Source organism: Leopardus geoffroyi, chromosome C1 (assembly GCF_018350155.1).
Source record: "Leopardus geoffroyi isolate Oge1 chromosome C1, O.geoffroyi_Oge1_pat1.0, whole genome shotgun sequence".
NCBI classification, from domain to species: domain Eukaryota; kingdom Metazoa; phylum Chordata; class Mammalia; order Carnivora; family Felidae; genus Leopardus; species Leopardus geoffroyi.
The window spans coordinates 5,389,786-5,408,381 of record NC_059328.1 but is presented as its reverse complement, the minus strand read 5'-3'; the positions used below and the strand labels follow the sequence as shown (position 1 = coordinate 5,408,381).

The following is an 18,596-nucleotide window of genomic DNA, read 5'->3' as shown; positions in this document are numbered from 1 at the left end:
TTCAGGGTGAGCGTGCTTTGGTTTCTGCTCAAGGAGAGATGGAAAGAGCATCATTCCAAACTGAGAAGGAAAAAAGCCATATGGCAGCAAACTCATGAGCTTTCTTGAACATGTCAGAGTACTGAGGCTACGTGGCAACCAACAGGCCTAAAATCTAAGGGAGAAACGTGCTTGCAGGGAGAAGTGAGATCAAGCCCTGGATACTGATGCACTAGCTGACGGAACTGGTAACTCACAAGAGACAGGCCTCCAAGGCATAGTACCAGGGAAAGACCACAGGCTGCAAGTGGAGCAGATATAGGAAAAAACCCAAAGCTCTCTTGCGCACCAGCCACCACGTAAGTACAAAATGTCACTAGAGGAATTGGAAAGCTATAACGACGTTGAATGAAACCGTAGCAACAGCAGACCTTAGGCCTGGCCAACAAGTTAGGTTAACTCGAACACAGACCCAGCAGAAGGAAAGGCATGCTAGTCTCCACTGTCCTACACAAGATACTCAGTTTTCAACATATGAAAAGGCAAGGAAAAAAACTCCCAAGAGATAAAGCAGCCATCCGAACAAGAGACGGATATGACACAGATGTTGGAACTACCCGACAGGGAATTTAATACATTAAAATCTATGGGACAGTGAGCAGCATGCAAAACCACATGGGTATCTTAGCATAGAGATGGGACATAAAAGGAAGGATCAAAAAGAAATACTAGAGTTGTAAATATGTCTTGGATGGGCACTCAACACACCCAAAAAAGGAATCCATAAACTTGAAGATCGATACATACAGGTTATGTCAACTGAAACACAAAGAGAAAGAAACATGTAGAATAGAGCCTCTAAGAACCTTGAGGCACTATCAAATGATCTAACATAAGAGTAATGGAATCCCAGAAGAAATACTGGAAATAACGACCAAGAATTTTCCACAGATAAGAAGAACACCAAGTAGCATAGATACAAAAAATAACCAAATAAAAACCAATCACAAGATAAAAACACCACATATTTGGGAAAAAAATACACCACGTACTTGGAAATACCATATTCCAATTGCCAGAAACAAAAGCAAAGAGGGTATCTTGAAGGTAGCCAGAGGAACATAGACTACATACAGAACAACAAGAATAAGAATTACAATAGGCATTTTTTTTTAGATGCTGGGGACACTAGAAAACAAAATGTCTTAAGACAAAAAAATTGTTAGTGCAGAATTCCCTACGTGGTGGAAAGTATCTTTCAGAAATGAAGGAAATTGAAAGATTTCTTAAACAAAACTAGGCGGGGAGTGTATTGCCAGCAGATCTAGGCTATAAGAAACGCTAAGGGAATTTCTAAAGGGGGAAGGAATATGGTACCGGACATAAAACTTGGATCTACACAAAGAAATGACAAGCACTGGAAATGGAGTTAATGAAGAAGTTTTATTTTTTACTTATTTTTAATTGCCCTGGAAGGTAACCGACTAACGCAAAAATACTCTTCTGCTTTTGTGGTCTATGTTAAAATACTGCAAAGGATTGGGGGAGGCACTGGAAATGTGCTGCTGTGGAGGCCTTACATCAGAAGCAATGTATTATTTGGAGGTAGAAACTGATTTCTAAAAGATGTATGTTGTGAAATTTAGAACAGCTATCAGAACTAGTTTCTTAAAGAAGCAATAAATGTCATTTGACGAGATAAAGTGGAACTTAAAACATTTAAAGCAAAATGAGGCAGAAAAGAAACAAAAACCCAGATGGAACAAGTGGAAAACAGCAAAGTGGTACACTTTAATTCAGCTATATCCATAATCACATGAAATGTGAATGGTCTCAATATACCAGCTAGAAGACTGACATTGTCAGTGGGTGAAAAAACGAGAGGCATCTGCGTAGTATCTACAAGAACCCATTTTGCAAATAAAAATATAGGTTAAGAGCAAAAGGTTACAAAAGATTCACATGCTAACAGGAATAAAAAGAAAGCCGGAAAGCTGTATTAATATCAACTAAGGTTGAGGGAGGTGGTCTCCGGAGGCAGAGCTCTTCCTGACTGACGCTGCCGACATCCTGTGGTTTGTGGATAATTACTTCTGTCTTTGGGACAGCGTCTCAGTTTTTAGGGAATTGGGCTGTGTGTTTAAGTTGCGAGAAACAGCGGCTATGGCAGAATGGAAAAAGGAACGCGTTGACTTTGGAGTCAGGCATGTCGACTGGAACCCTGACTACCGCTTCTGCGTCAGGTGACTCGGCAAGGGTCCAGACCTCTCTGGCGTCATGATGATTCCTGCTTTGTAGGGTTTGGAGGACTCAGGAGATACATGCCTGACTCAGTAGATCGTATCAGTGGTACCTTAGTTACTCAGGTACCAAGAGGCAGTACGCCACTGTAGCAAACGTGCACTCTGGAGCCCAGGCTCTGGTCCCTTTGTGAATACCTGCTTAGACTTCACCAGCTAGGTGACCTCGGGCAAGTTTTCAACTCTGGTGAAGGACGTAATACTTGCTAGAGCATCTGGAACGGTGCCTGGCGCGTTGGAAGGGCTTAGAAAATGTTATTCTTGCTGTGTGTTATAAAAGATACATAGAAGTCAGTTCCTGCATAGAAGTCAGTTCCTTCCCTTCTTCGCGATGATTTCTGCTGGCATTTCTGCCCCTGGCTATGTTCAGGTAGTAGTTTTAAAAGGCTCTAGTATAAACAAGACTAAGGGTACCATGACAGCCACGTTTTCACCAATAGGTGGGTGGCAGAACCATCTTTATAACATAACTGAAGTGCTTGGGTACGTTAAACATTAAATGTTGTTTGGCAGACCTAGGGTCTTAAAATTCCTAGCATAGGTTATTCAGTTAATGTTGAATTTTGAAACCAGTAGCTGGTGAAGATACTTTGGTAGGTAGAGAGGTTACTCGTCACTGATTTTAGGTTTCTACAAATTCAGTGCTGACACAATTGTGGAAAGAAAGATTAGAGCTCTAGACAAGCCAGAGAAGCCTCTTAATGTCTCATTTGTTTCTTAGTATTTTCTCTGCCTCCATAAATGGAATTTTAGCTTTATATTTTCTGTTTGAAGTCAGAGAGTTGCTTTGTGTAAGTATAGATTTATTATTTGAACATTCTGTTTAAAGGTCACCTTAGACATGGGGTGCCTGGGTAGCTTAGTTGGTTGAGTATCCAGCTTCTGCTCAGGTCATGATCTCACGGTTCGTGGGTTCGAGCCCCACATTGGGCTCTGTGCTGACAGCTCAGAGCCTGGAGCCTGCTTCCATTCTGTCTCCCTCTCTCTCTGCCCCTGAAAACGTTAAAAAATTTTTCTTAATTTTAAAAATTAAAAAAAAATCACCTTAGACTTTATTGTAAATTCATTTTGAATTGCTTGACTCCATCTTTCACTTGGCAGCTTGTAGGAGTCCGCTGAATGAGGATGTTTTCGTGACCCAAATAAAAAAGATGAACCATAATGACAAAGATGTAACAGAATTGCAAGAACAAATTCACAAACTTCTCTTACAGGTAAAGTGAGATTTTAGAAAGCAAACACAAAATTTCCATAGTCGTGTTTTATTTTAACATTTGCTCATAGTGAAGTCACTTCACAAAGGTACACCGCAAGGGGAGAAAAATCTTTACCGTCTGCGTTCCAGGAGTTTTTGTTTTCCTGGTTGTTTTTTAAATTCAGTTTTATTAATCTTGTTCCTGACTGAAACGCACAGAACATTCCTTTAAGATCCCATTCTAAGCAAATCAAGTCATAGTAGGCAGGTAAGACAAGGAAGCTATTTCTAAATGAGAACATCCTTCTTGTATTTCCAACACTAGCCATGTGCTCAACTTCTGGGATCTGCCGTATTTTTGGGGCATCAGGGTGGCTCAGTCTGTTAAGGTGGGACTTCGGCTCAGGTCATGATCTCACAGTTTGTGAGTTGGGAGCCCTGCTTCCGGCTCTGTGCTCACAGCTCAGATCCCGAAGCTTGCTTCCCAGTTTCTTGGTCTCCCTTTCTCTGCCCCTCCCCCACTTGCGCTGTTTCTCTCCCCCCCCAAAAAAAAATTTAAAAAATTTTAATTAACTTTTTTGACTTATAGATATCTTATTCGGAAGAATCTATGAATCTGCTGGTGTTACCAAAAACATTAATTCTTTAGTGGAAATACACGGAAATACACTCTAATACCATTGAGCTTCCCGAGCAGTATTTGGCTGCTGCCATTATCATTATTGCTCTCGTCACCCGGGCAAGGAAAGGTGAAAGGTGACAGCACCGGCCTGTGGCTTTCTGCTCACACGCCCACGTCACCCCAGTAGAGGGCAGAGCCGTGGGAGGAGGTCTGGGCGCTGCCCCGCTGACTCACCGCCAAGCCGTCCTGTGCGCATCGCCGTCACTTGCTTATCTGGTGACTTGGCCATTGACTCAATGTAGAGCTGCTGACCGAGATTCTTAATTTTGTTTAGACTGGCGGAGACCTGCTGCAAAGTCAGCTGAGGTAAAAGAATGAGAGAAGGTGCTTCAGAAATTATAAACATGTACATTAAAAGATACACGAACAAAACACACGTAACTTCCGGTTCTCTGAGGACATGGCGGCTGAGAACAACACAGTGACCACGTTAACTCACTTTCCTCCCCGAGCCTCGGCACGGCCAATACAAATGAGACTTTACACACGTCTATTCGCAATACGGTAATCTTCAGAAATCGTACAATAATCCCAAATATCACCTTCCAAAGCTGGTATTTTAACAGCCATTGTTTCAAACCAAGATGGGGTAAGCAGGCTGTCTGCGATCGAGTAAAGTCCAGAATCTCTAACAGGAAGTCACAGGCGCCGAGGTGCAGGAGCGGCGCGCACGCGGCTCCGAGGACGCAGAGGGTGGAGGGCGCGCCTGCGCAGACGCGACGTGGCTCACGTACCGGCTCCCCGTGCGCGTGCGCGGCGCGGGGCCCACCGGCCTCACCAGACGACTTGCTCCCGACGCGCTGCTCCTGCGAGGTGGTGCCGCCCGGGGCTCCCCTAGCTGTCGGAGGCGCTCGTGTGAATCCGCTGAAAGGAAAAGGGGGCCGGGTGTCAGCGTTACGGGGTGCGGGGCCGCCAGGGGACAGGCACAGCGGCTGGCACCCGAGAGTGTGTCTGAGATCACCGAACGCGAAGGTGAATGCTTCCGAAATCCTACGTGCGGTGTGTGAAGCTCCAAGCTGCGGGCCCAAGGCTGACAAAAAAGACATTCCTCTCTCGTTTGGTAATTCTCAAGGGCAAAGTCTAGTTCTCTAGCCCGGTGGACATTTCTAGAACAACAAGTCTTTAGAAAGCCACATGGTTATAAGAGAGGTCACAAAATAGGACAGTGAACTCTAGTAGTTCTTTATGCTGAGTTTGGAACAGACGGAACAAATTAAATACCATACTTTTTTCCACGAACTTCCTTCATGAACCCTAGAGACTTTACAAAAGACGGTTTGGAAGCTACGGGGCGCACGGTTTTCTGTGTGACACCATCAGTCATCGCTTCACAAGCTTATTAGTTGGGTCTCCAGTAGAAATCATTTTTGGCATCTGCTTTCAAGTAGTTTTTGCCACGTTTGTTTTGGAGTAACCAGAGATGCTGAGACCTGCCATCCCTCTGCCCCCATCCTTTACAATTAGAATTATTGTTTAAAAAAATACGGCAGATCCCAGAAGTTGAGCACATGGCTAGTGTTGGAAATACAAGAAGGATGTTCTCATTTAGAAATAGCTTCCTTGTCTTACCTGCCTACTATGACTTGATTTGCTTAGAATGGGATCTTAAAGGAATGTTCTGTGCGTTTCAGTCAGGAACAAGATTAATAAAACTGAATTTAAAAAACAACCAGGAAAACAAAAACTCCTGGAACGCAGACGGTAAAGATTTTTCTCCCCTTGCGGTGTACCTTTGTGAAGTGACTTCACTATGAGCAAATGTTAAAATAAAACACGACTATGGAAATTTTGTGTTTGCTTTCTAAAATCTCACTTTACCTGTAAGAGAAGTTTGTGAATTTGTTCTTGCAATTCTGTTACATCTTTGTCATTATGGTTCATCTTTTTTATTTGGGTCGCGAAAACATCCTCATTCAGCGGACTCCTACAAGCTGCCAAGTGAAAGATGGAGTCAAGCAATTCAAAATGAATTTACAATAAAGTCTAAGGTGATTTTTTTTTAATTTTTAAAATTAAGAAAAATTTTTTAACGTTTTCAGGGGCAGAGAGAGAGGGAGACAGAATGGAAACAGGCTCCAGGCTCTGAGCTGTCAGCACAGAGCCCAATGTGGGGCTCGAACCCACGAACCGTGAGATCATGACCTGAGCAGAAGCTGGATACTCAACCAACTAAGCTACCCAGGCACCCCATGTCTAAGGTGACCTTTAAACAGAATGTTCAAATAATAAATCTATACTTACACAAAGCAACTCTCTGACTTCAAACAGAAAATATAAAGCTAAAATTCCATTTATGGAGGCAGAGAAAATACTAAGAAACAAATGAGACATTAAGAGGCTTCTCTGGCTTGTCTAGAGCTCTAATCTTTCTTTCCACAATTGTGTCAGCACTGAATTTGTAGAAACCTAAAATCAGTGACGAGTAACCTCTCTACCTACCAAAGTATCTTCACCAGCTACTGGTTTCAAAATTCAACATTAACTGAATAACCTATGCTAGGAATTTTAAGACCCTAGGTCTGCCAAACAACATTTAATGTTTAACGTACCCAAGCACTTCAGTTATGTTATAAAGATGGTTCTGCCACCCACCTATTGGTGAAAACGTGGCTGTCATGGTACCCTTAGTCTTGTTTATACTAGAGCCTTTTAAAACTACTACCTGAACATAGCCAGGGGCAGAAATGCCAGCAGAAATCATCGCGAAGAAGGGAAGGAACTGACTTCTATGCAGGAACTGACTTCTATGTATCTTTTATAACACACAGCAAGAATAACATTTTCTAAGCCCTTCCAACGCGCCAGGCACCGTTCCAGATGCTCTAGCAAGTATTACGTCCTTCACCAGAGTTGAAAACTTGCCCGAGGTCACCTAGCTGGTGAAGTCTAAGCAGGTATTCACAAAGGGACCAGAGCCTGGGCTCCAGAGTGCACGTTTGCTACAGTGGCGTACTGCCTCTTGGTACCTGAGTAACTAAGGTACCACTGATACGATCTACTGAGTCAGGCATGTATCTCCTGAGTCCTCCAAACCCTACAAAGCAGGAATCATCATGACGCCAGAGAGGTCTGGACCCTTGCCGAGTCACCTGACGCAGAAGCGGTAGTCAGGGTTCCAGTCGACATGCCTGACTCCAAAGTCAACGCGTTCCTTTTTCCATTCTGCCATAGCCGCTGTTTCTCGCAACTTAAACACACAGCCCAATTCCCTAAAAACTGAGACGCTGTCCCAAAGACAGAAGTAATTATCCACAAACCACAGGATGTCGGCAGCGTCAGTCAGGAAGAGCTCTGCCTCCGGAGACCACCTCCCTCTTTGTCCAGACCCGCCCCCCCCTCCCGGCAACGTCGACTCCCTCGGTGCACAGACCGTGGATGGTGCCAACCAATGCCTATCAGCACAGCATCGCGCATGTGGTACGTAAATGGCAAACCGTACTGGAACGCACAGCCTGGCGCACTGTATGCGACACTCCATTGGTCTGTTGCCTGTGCCTCCCACTGCCACACGAGCACTGTGGGGTGAGGCTCTCTGGTCGATTTTGTGCACCTCTCCAGTGCCTCCAACAGTGCCTGGCACGTACAAGCAGGAATATGTCAGTGAAGGGGCAGGCTGGTTGAATAAAGTACATCTGATTTGTGATCAACGCATCCGTCCACTATGAGCTTGAATACCTTCCAAAAATGTTTGGGTTTTATTTTTCAAGTGAAATTCCGAAATGGAAATAGGGCAGACTGCTTTGTATTATGAGATTTACGTATTCCTGTTGGTGAAACTTTCTACAAAGGGAAGTTGTATGTTCAATCACTAATCATGTAACTCAAGACGATTAATGTGGAGGCTGCAGAGACAGGGCCTTTGTGGGCAGCGGCAAATGCCGGGCAGCACCAGGGACGGAAGGAAGGTGCACGAGGAGTCAGGGAGAAAACCTGGTTCTCGTCTGCACTTTGCAACTTCCTCCCCTCAGTGACCTCTGCCAGGGTTACTCTTTCACCGAACACGGATTTTAAGTGTAGAATGAGAGGAAACAGCACATAACCTGCCTGCCCACAGACAGTTAGGGTCCCTGCTAACTATCTACTTCCTGCTTCAACTGCCACACTCTCCAAAGCTCTGCTCACAGGTGACCGTGCCACCTCCATATCCTGGCTCTCCTGCTACGCTAGGGGCCCTGTGATGGTAGAGGGGACGTCTGTCTGGTTTACCATCTCGTTCTCAGGGTCTAGCATGATGCCTGACATAGCCAGGGATCCCTAAGCACTTGTTAAAATCATTTTATAAACACTATGGACAATTACCTTACAATTATATTACAAGATTAATACTTACTAGACTCTGAATACTTCCCTTACATAATTCTGAAAACTGAGATGCAGACACAGGTATAATTTTTTTTTAATCTGCAGACGTGGGGAGCACTTGGGTATCAGTTAATAATAAAAAAACTGAAAGGACACTTGGGGCATCTGGGACGTGGCTCTGGCACTGACAGGGAGGGTACGCAGACCAGTAGACAGACAGATGTCTCATGAAAGCAATCATACCTGCCCTGGGGTTTCTCACAGTCATACTAAGCAACCACCTGCTTATTTTCATTTCCCCACAGGTTTTCCTACCGGAAAAAAAATGTCCTTTCTGACCAACGTGAAGAACACTTACTGGGCAGTCATATTTCTTATCCTAATTATTACACTAGCTCCCTAGCACAAATTTGGTCTCATGAGTTAGGGCGGCATGGAGCCCACTTCTCTGCTTAGGGTTCCAGATCTGCTCCGCTGAGGGCCGAATCCAGACATACACCGACGCAGGAGGACCTTGGGACCTCTTCCTGCCATGGCTAGGTGCCCTCTATTACAGTATGAAGACATGCCAAAGTAAGTCTTACCGGCAGACCTACTGCTCCCAGTTTTGCGCTCATGTGCACAAAGCTGTACAACAAAACACAGAAGATGGAATTAATTTCTCAATCTCAGCAGGATCCTGAAGTTAAGTATAATTTCCGTGCTTCAAAAACAAAGACTTCACAGTCTTTGTGAAGAGCCTACGGCCCAGCTGAGAAACTTGCAGGTCAGTTTTAAATTTTAAACCAAAAAGTCAAGAGGCTCGGAGTATTTTAGGGGACAGGAATGGCGGGCCTGGTTGTTTCAGGTCCATTTCACAAGGTCCTGTCACACGGACGAGCGGCAGCCATCAAAGAGGCTTGAGTCAGCCGTGCTGGGCAGGAAAATAAAAACTAAAAAGCATCGAATTTTTAAAAAAATAAAGATTTGAGGGGCGCCAGGGTGGCTCAGTGGGTTAAGCGTCTGACTCTTGATTTAGGCTCAAGTCATGATCTCGTGGTTCGTGAGTTCAAGCCCCACATCAGGCTCTGTGCTGACAGTGCAGAGCCTGCTTGGGATCCTCTGTCTCCCTCTCTCTCTCTCTGCCCCTCCCACACACACACTCTCTCTCTTAAAATAAATAAACTAAAAAAAAAAAAAAGATTTGATAAAATGGACACAAATAAGTGGAATTTGACAGCAGAAGCTGATACAAAAAGTTTTACACACTCAGTAAAGAGAACTTTAAAATTCAGAAGAGAAAAAAAAAAAAAAAACCCTTATCTCCCCATTACCTTACACATAGCCAAAATCTGTATTTTAATGTATTACCTTTCTTCTTCTTTTTCCTGTTTTACAATGTTTGTGTGTCTTTTGAACATGTTATGACCATATGGCATCAGCAATTTTGTATGCTGCTTTTTAAGTCTAATCTATTATCAATTTCTCATGTTATATAATCTTTGCAAAAATTTGTATTGACCAATAATACAACATGTCAAATATTCCAGAACTTTCTTAATGATGGGCATATAAGCTGCTCTAAGTCTGTCATTATGATTGAACAATGGTGCAAAAGATGTCTTTTCTTTGTAAAGCTTTTCTGTATTTAGGCATGTTCCCTTAGACTGTTCCCATAAGGGAATCATGAGGTCAAAGTGGTAGAAATCTTTTAAGGCTCTTGACGCGTACTGCCACACTGTATTCCAAAAGCACTTTAAAAACATTCTGTGCTTTACTCGGTTTATGTGTCAATTGATTCAAAGGGTGTCAGTGGGTGGAAGAATATTATTTGGTAAAAAAAAGTCCTTCTATAAAACACCAACACTGACGGACTTACGTTCAAACTTTATGCCGACCGATGATGAAAGAAACCTTCTGGCTCCACGGGTTCACGAAGCTGGACCAGCTGGAGTCCAATACGACGTAATCTCCATTTTGGGTACGGAATCGAATGGGTGAGTGTTCAAAGGGAGGGTGGCCTGCATACTTCAAGACTAAATAAGAGAATACGACGAGATTAGAATTTATTTAATGCAGGTATTTATTGCAAATGGCTGTTCCCAGGCATTTAGTAAGGTTTTCAGAAATGTCCAAATAGAGAAGAAACTGTTTTGGCAGCTTCAACACACTGCTTACCTGTTGAAGGGTGAGCTGTAGTGATTAGACCTTAAGAGGAGCTCTAACATGAAATGAAATGGGGAGTCGGAGCAGATGAGCGGTTGCTCCTGTAAAGAAGCAGGCCCTCACCTTTTTGGTGTATGGCAACCATGAGAGAACGGTCTTCGGGGTGCACGTACGCCAAGATGGATGTCCCCAGCAGATCCTGAGGTAGGTAACCCAGCAGAGACACCGCTCTGGGGACATACACAGCACGGGCAGCATGTTACACGCAGCAGGCAATTTTCATACTTTATACACTTTTAAAAATACTTTTTTACTTAATTCTAAATACGAAAGAAAAAACAGGTACGCGGAAGATGTCATTACCGCATTTATAAGAGCAAACCACCCGAGTGCCCACACTGGGGAAATGGTTACACAATCTAAGAAATGCTGGTCATCGGACAGAGTGCATCAAAATCACCCGCGGAACTTGCTACAAGACGATTCACAGGCTCACCACAGGCTAAGTCAGGGCTGCTGGGGTAAGACCAGGAATCCGCATTTTTAGCAAGTTCCTCGGGGGTCTCTGATGCCCCCCCACTTAAAAAAAGTTTACAAAGATCACACCATAACGCAGACAAATGTTTATGATGTCAAATGAATGGGGGGGGGCTACAAATTTACACGGCATGGTTAAGACTGTACATAAGCAATGTCGCCTAGAAGGTGATGACAGACAGACAACCGGCACGCAGAAACGTGGGCGGGATGCAGGTTCATGGGAAAGCTGTGAATTCAAAGTCTTCAGGATGACTTAGGAAGACCCGACCCCATAAATGTTTTCTGTGTGTACAAATGCACAAATACTTTCTCATGCAATAAATGTAAACTGTTAAATATCTCCAGCTAAATGTTCTTACTTTCTATAGATGACATTATACGGAGTATTTCACTGTTATTGTTTAGTTTCAGGCTGTCTACTATTAAATAAGCCTATTTTCAGATGTTAAGATTTTTTAAAAATCAAAACGAATAACTATCATAACCGTGCCAGCTTTTCTGACTCTTTTGCTCTACACTTACGTGTGCCGTGGTGCACCAATCCCCAGATTTTCACATTTCATGAATAAGTAAAATTTAAAAATAAATGTGGGGGAAAACAGAGGGTACTCATCAGGGGATAACAATGTTTCTTTTTCCAAATCAATTTGTTTAAAAAACAATAATAAGGAACAACTACTATCTACTATCACTCTTCTTTAAGACTCTTTTAATACCAAAAAAGTAGAAAGGACGTAAGTTCAAAATAAGTAATAATGTTTTAAATTAAATAAACTTACTTTTACCAAAAAAAAAAAAAAAACAAAACCTGTTTTTATTTTTCCCTTGTTTCCCCCCTCACTTCAGACTAATAAACATTTCATCAAAGCCTGGTTGGGGAAGCCCTTGTCTGGTGGAAATCACTTTGGCACAGGAAGTAGGAGGCCAGAGTTTTGGTCCCATTTCAAACACATCACATACTATGTGGCCAGGTTCATTGTCCTCTTGTGTGAAATAGAACAATAATTAAGTCCTGACTTACCTAAAGCAGACTATTGTGAAATCAAACATAAATCTGAAATCAAATTTAAATCTGAGAAGTAGAATATGCAAACTACTATATTAAAAATAAACTGCAAACTAACAGAAATCAAATGGGCAAATGGATAGATGTCTGTTACATAATGTAGAAGTATGTAAACATAATGTAAACGTTCTCACATTTTTCTCTATTTTCTGAAACAAATGTCTTTCAGGCTTAAAGAGGTACTTACCTTTCGTCTATTTCAAGAAAAACACACCCTGGGGTGTGTGTTGTGGTAAAAATTCTTTTATCCATCGGGATTTGAGGAGCTATGAAAAACAGAAAGACTCACCTAAAGGCAAATATCTAATTAGTCATTTACTTAACTAACTACTTACGTTAAAAAGGAAACAATATCTCTATATGAAATGATAGAAATGTCACTTAGGGCGCCTGGCTTTCAAGTAGCCACAGCTATGGTTAAATTATAATTTTCATTAACTCCATTTTAATTAAGTCAAAATGCAATGCCTAATAAAGTTAATTTCATTTTCTTTCTTTCTTTATTTTTTTTTTTTTAAGGCTTCCAACCCAGTGCAGAGCCCAATGCAGGGCTCAAACTCACGACCCTGAGATCAAAACCTGAGCTGAGATCAAGAATCAGAAGCTTAACTGACTGAGCCACTCAGGTGCCCCTAAAGTTAATTTAATTTTTTATTGTTTTTTAATGTTTATTCATTTTTGAGAGACAGAGCATGAGTGGGGGAGGGGCAGAGAGCGAGGGAGACACAGAATCCGAAGCAGGCTCCAGGCTCTGAGCTGTCAGCACAGAGCCTGACGCGGGGCTTAAACGCACAAACCGTGAGATCAGGATCTGAGCCCAAGTTGAATGCTCAACTGACTGAGCCACCCAGGCGCCCTCCTAAAGTTAATTCCAAGTAATTTGTGTACAAGAAAAGCTTACTCACCACAAAGAATCCAACAGTCAAAGCAAGGGGAAATTATAGGTCAGGACTAGAAAGCGTGGCTGTATTTGGTGGTTGTGTGTAACTGAGCACCCTGGATTCGGTGTCGGCGTGATTCAGAGATTTCAAATCTGTGTAATATAATTGGTGTGGCCAATTCTGCTGTAATTCATTTTGCAAGTGGAGTGATTTGAAATCACGCACAATTTCATTTGCAAGACACGAGAGGTGAACGGAGTCACCCACGAATACACAAACACACGCACACCCCTCAAACACCTATGGCTACCTCTGTGCGCTGCGTGTTATGAGCCATGCCCGTCCACGTCTGACTTCAGACAACCTTCCTTCCACCCCCCTCCTTCCACAGTAACTCAGGAGCCGCGGCAGGTGCCAACACCCACAGCCACAAGCCACCGCAGGGCCTTTTCAAGGTGAGGTGCCGTATTTACTGCAGCGACTGTGTATTTCTTAACCATTTAATGTGTAAAACCGTTACTGTTTTTATTAGATTCGTGTCTTATTTTTAATGTGCAGTTAAGTGTTTTGAGTGTTGTGCCCCTAAAACCCATTTTTCCCATAAGCCCTGTGGTTTTGTGCGTGTGTGTTTGGGGTTTATTTTGCACAGGACAGTAATTTTTAAGGAAGCAGAAGTCAGGTTACAGCAGAACGGACTGTAATTGCAAATAATAAATGTAAGCTACTTCCATACTAATGCATGAATTTAGAAATGTAGTTCTGCCATCAGAAGATATAAACTATAGTTTTTACTCAAGGGATTTCAAAACACTTAAAAAACACAAATTCGTTTTTGTGATGTTTCTGTGCCACACTTTCTATGCTATTTCACACAGGGCAGAAGCAAAAGGCCATAGGACAGTCCCCAGTACAGAAAGGGTCAGAGGATCACATATCTGTGGCCAAGTCTGTGCTTAGACCCTTGGGCCGTGCTGCTGCCTTGAAGGAGACAAGCACGCAAGAAGTCAAGGGTAGTAAATACACATCAGGGAAGATCTGCTGTATGCTACAGATGCCCACAGAGTTCGGGGCCAAGCTGAAGCCTTGAGAGCTCTTTTCTGGTTCCACGGCTCAGTAAACAGGCTTTCATGTGTTCCCACCTGATGTGCTGACAGGTTATGTCTGATCTAAAAGCAGACACTCCGGACTCACCTTCATAACCAGAGCAAACTTTCTCCACCAGGGTGAGACAGCACGACTCAGGTTCCCGCTGGGTAGAGACATGTACGCGCATCAAATAGGGAATAATCCGGAATGGGCAGTAACGCTTCTCTTGCTCTCTGACTTTGCCTCCACTGAAAAGAATAAAAAAGATGAGTGCCTGTCCTCACGCACTCAATTAGCCCAACGTGAAACCAGGCAGGAGAAATGTCTTATTGGCAATTTCTGAGACAGACAGATCGTCTAAAATGTTTAAACGTGTTTATTTGAAAGAGAAGAGAAACATTAGTTTATATTTTCAATACCCAAAGGCAATTATACTTATTCATTATTCAGAGATAAAGAGGTCTTATGGGAAGCTGCCCGCCTGGGTGGCTCAGTGGGTTAAGCATCGACTTTCGGTTTTAGCTCAGGTCATGATCTCATGGTTTGTTGAGTTCGAGCCCCACATCAGGTTCTGCGCTGACAGTGTGGCACCTCTGTCTCTCTCTCTCTCTCTTCTCTCTCTGCCCCTCCCCAGCTCTCTTTCTCTCAAAATAAAATAAACTTATAAAAAAAAAAAAGAGGCTTTATGGAGAACCAGCTTAGTGAGTTAAAACTGGAACCAGCCATCCTTTGACTTTCCTTCTGACTGCCAAACGCTAACTTCCCAATGTGACTTTCCGCTTCTTCCAAGAGGGACAGGTGTAACTACCTATCTTACGTCATGCGTCTAAACCAAGTACCACATGACAGAAAACGGGGCTCCTTGTGATCGTGCCCCCAAAGCCAGTTCTTCACCGTCCCTTCCTCTATCTCTCAGGGGACTGACTCAGTCTTACTGCTTCAGCCACACCTGATGGGCGCTGGGCCCTGTGTGCGGTTGAACACTCCTTACGTGCCTGCCTGAGCCGGAAAGCAGGGCTGGAACCTGCTGGCCAAGCCCCAGCCCCCACTACGGGGCGCCTCCCTGGGTCGGGGCGGCTCGACTCCAAGACTGTCACCCTGTTTCACGGCTCCAGCTGCCCAGAGGACACTTCTCCTTGGATACGACGGTCCCCTTAGTGTCCACGTGCCCACAACTGAATTCATACTCCCTTGTTTCTACCAGTCACATCCCCTCTCCCACCGTCGTTTACATAGGTGTCAAATAGTCTGTAGTGGCCTAGAAGCTCCACGTCCGTCTGTGGCCACGTGCACACGCACTCCCACCCCCACCTCGCTCATTCGCCTCTCTGCAGACTCCGGCACCTCCACCGGCGCCCCCACTCTCCACCATGAGCCCGCTTCCGCCACTGAGAAGAGGGTGGCCTTCCCCGGACCCTGAGCCACGAGCTGAGCCTGTGTCTCCCGCTCCCTCCGACTTCTGTGGGTGCATCTCCCAGGCCCACCCCGCCATGGGGTTTGCGATGCCCTGTGTGCGCAGGCGACCCGAGTCCCTGTCTCTAGCCCGGAATTCTCCTGCAACTCCAGACTCACGGACCCACGCGTGCTCAACACCACGGGTAGATTCCCAACAGGTAAGGCGAACCTAACTTGTACTCTTGCCCTCTGCTCCAGGAAGCTGCCTTCCTAGTCTCCTTTGCCCCCGCACACGGCGACTGGAGCCAAAGACTCTTGCGCCACCTTGATTCAGCCTCTATTTCACACCCCAACCTCGTCCGTGGATAAACTCCAGTAACTCTCCCATACAAATCTATCCACGATATCCAAGACACTTCCGCATCCCCTCCCCCCGTGCACCTGCTGCCTGTCGCGCCCACGCCATCCCCACCACAGCGCCCAACGCGGTCCTTTTTTAACACCAATTACCAATTACCATCCTTCTGGAAGATGAAACTGAGAATGCCTAGAAGCCATGATAAGCCTAGCAACCTCCCCGCCCCCCACCATGCAGAGTTGGTCTCCGGATGGTGATGCCACTTCCCAGCACGAGGAGTGAGGGATCCTTGGAGAAACAACTGACTCCATGTCTGAGGCAGGAAATGTCTTGGAAGAGGCTGGGTGGGACATCATCCCTGAAGCCAAGGAGGCTGTCACCGACCACAGGGGCGCCCTCACACGGCCCCAGAGCTAACCCGAAGGGGCTCCGGCTGGCCACAGATGGGACAATCTGAGCACCACAGACATTAATGGGAACCTTATCTTTTAGATCCCATTCTGAGATGCCAATGGAGGAAATGATGCACGATCTGAGACTCTGCTTCAGAATCATGGGGAGGGCGGGCTGAGGAGCAGGAGGTGGCAGAGATGACAGACCACTGGCCGTGGGTTAAAGTTATCGAGGCAGAATGGTAAGTGCGTACCAGTCCGCTGGCCTTTCTCCTCTACTTCCCTTTATTTTGCAAATTCCAAAACTAAAGTTTTCAAATAAATGATAGACCTGAACAAAACGTTTCCTTCAGAAGTCAAAAGCTCCCTGTTTCTTCCTGTCCTTCCTGCTCACCCCCTCCTGTGCTCCAGCAGCATTAGCTTCCTTGTCACTCCGCTCACAGGCCAAGCATGCTCCGCCCCAGGGCCTTTGCACTTATCTGGAACACCCTTCTCTCAGAGAGGTGTGGCTCACTCTCTCACCTCCTTCAGACTCTGGCTCCAATCAGGCTTCTCGTTAGAGAAGATTCCTTGACCCCCCTGAGAACACTAGTAATCTCTGCACTGCCCAGAATTCCCTTACTCTCTTGCACTGTTCTACACGGAACTTACCGCCAGCTGACACATACACAGGTTCCTGTTTATTATTGGTCCCCCTACACCCAGAATGTAAGGTCCATGAGGGCAACAACTTCGTACCTGTAGCCTCGCCTGGCTCAGAGAAGGCACACAGGTACGTTTACTAACAAAACAAACACAAACAGCACTTACTACGTGGTAAGCACTGTTCTAAGCTCTTCATAAGAACCCCTCTGTAAAGGACTGAATGAACCAACACAGCCCTCCCTCCTGCACACCTTCCCCGGGGTATCGCTCCCCCAAGTACTGGAATACGATTAGTTCAAGATCCCCCAACCCCACGGAGCAGCCGACTAATCCATTACAAGGCGTGTTCTCTTTAGTTTTCCACACGTCTGGAGCATTTAGGAACTTTAGTACTAATACTGGGGATCATAACGTCGTTGAAACACATTTTCTTTTTATTGACAAAGTAACATGAACAAATTATAGTAAAAGTCACCAATGACTCCTACCAGAAATCAACTACTATTAAAATTTTGGTCTGTTTTCTGGTTCACTATGTCTGGACCTTTTAAATCCTTCCCTTGAACAGATCTCTCTTACTTCCTTTAAAGTTACTGAAAATTTCAAAAATTTGGGACGCCCGACTGGCTCAGTCGGTAGAGCATGTGACTCCTGATCCCAGGGTTGTGAGTTCAAGCCCCACATGAGGCACAGAAATTTCAAAAATTAATTTTAAATGTGACCAAAGGACAAAAAGCAAAAAAAAAAAACAAAAAAAAACCAAAACAAAACCAAAACCAAAAACCAAAAACAAAAGGACCTAAAACAATGGCCATTTGACAGTTAACTTACCATCCAGTGGTTCAGAGAGAGAGAGAGACAATGCCCCTCCCTGCATCACTGGCTAACAAGAATCTCTTTGCCCTTTTTCCTGATTGCATTTTTATGTAAGTAGGCATTTTGTGAATGTATGTCTCTTCCCAATCAAAATACAAACTTCTTGGGGTGCCTGGATAGCTCAGCTGGTTAAGCATCTGACTCTTGATTTTGGCTCCGGTCATGATCTCAGGGTTGTGAGATCGAGCCCCGTGTTGAGTTCTGTGCTCGGTATGGAGCCTGCTGAGTTAGGATTCTCTCTCTCTCCCTCTCCCCCACTTGCTCTCTCTCTCTCACACTAAAAAAATAAACAAAATACAAACTTCTGATGGCAAGATCGGAGTCCTAGATGAATCCGGAAGAATCTAAAAAGTACCAAATAAAATCAGAACATAACCCACCGTTCCCGGCCCCCACAAGCCCCGAGACTTACCGGATCCTGCAGAAAAAGGATTTCACCGGAGCGAATTCGTACTGAGATGCTGCGGGAAATAAAGACAAAGTGTTACTCACCCCCTCCCAGAGCAACAGGGCAGAGCAGCCCCTCCTCGGTGAGACAAACTTGAACTATCCCCAGACAATAAACGATTCTTTCAAAGGAGATACTCTTGGGGCTCCTGGTGGCTCAGTTGATTGAGTGTCCGACTTCGGCTGAGGTTGTGATTTCAGAGTTTGTGAGTTCGAGCCCCGCATCCGGCTCACTGCTCTCAGTGCAGAGCCTGCTTTGGATCCTCTGTCCCCCTCTCCCTCTGCCCCTCCCATGTTCACGCACGCT

At 44.7% G+C, this 18,596-nt stretch overlaps 1 protein-coding gene across 5 annotated transcripts in view; it reads right to left on the bottom strand.

The window, feature by feature from the left end:
- PER3 (period circadian regulator 3) overlaps positions 1 to 18,596 on the bottom strand; it is a 62,142-nt gene that overhangs the window by 34,390 nt on the left and 9,156 nt on the right. Inside the window, exons 6-11 of one of the 5 annotated variants that reach the window (XM_045475533.1) lie at positions 18,255 to 18,303; positions 14,282 to 14,424; positions 12,397 to 12,475; positions 10,727 to 10,833; positions 10,317 to 10,473; positions 6,049 to 6,080 (exon numbers count right to left, since the gene is read on the bottom strand). In XM_045475533.1, the coding sequence (XP_045331489.1) occupies positions 10,319 to 10,473; positions 10,727 to 10,833; positions 12,397 to 12,475; positions 14,282 to 14,424; positions 18,255 to 18,303 (533 nt within the window). In that variant the 3' untranslated portion in view covers positions 6,049 to 6,080; positions 10,317 to 10,318. The other 4 variants (XM_045475531.1, XM_045475529.1, XM_045475530.1 and 1 more) reach the window with 4 other exon arrangements.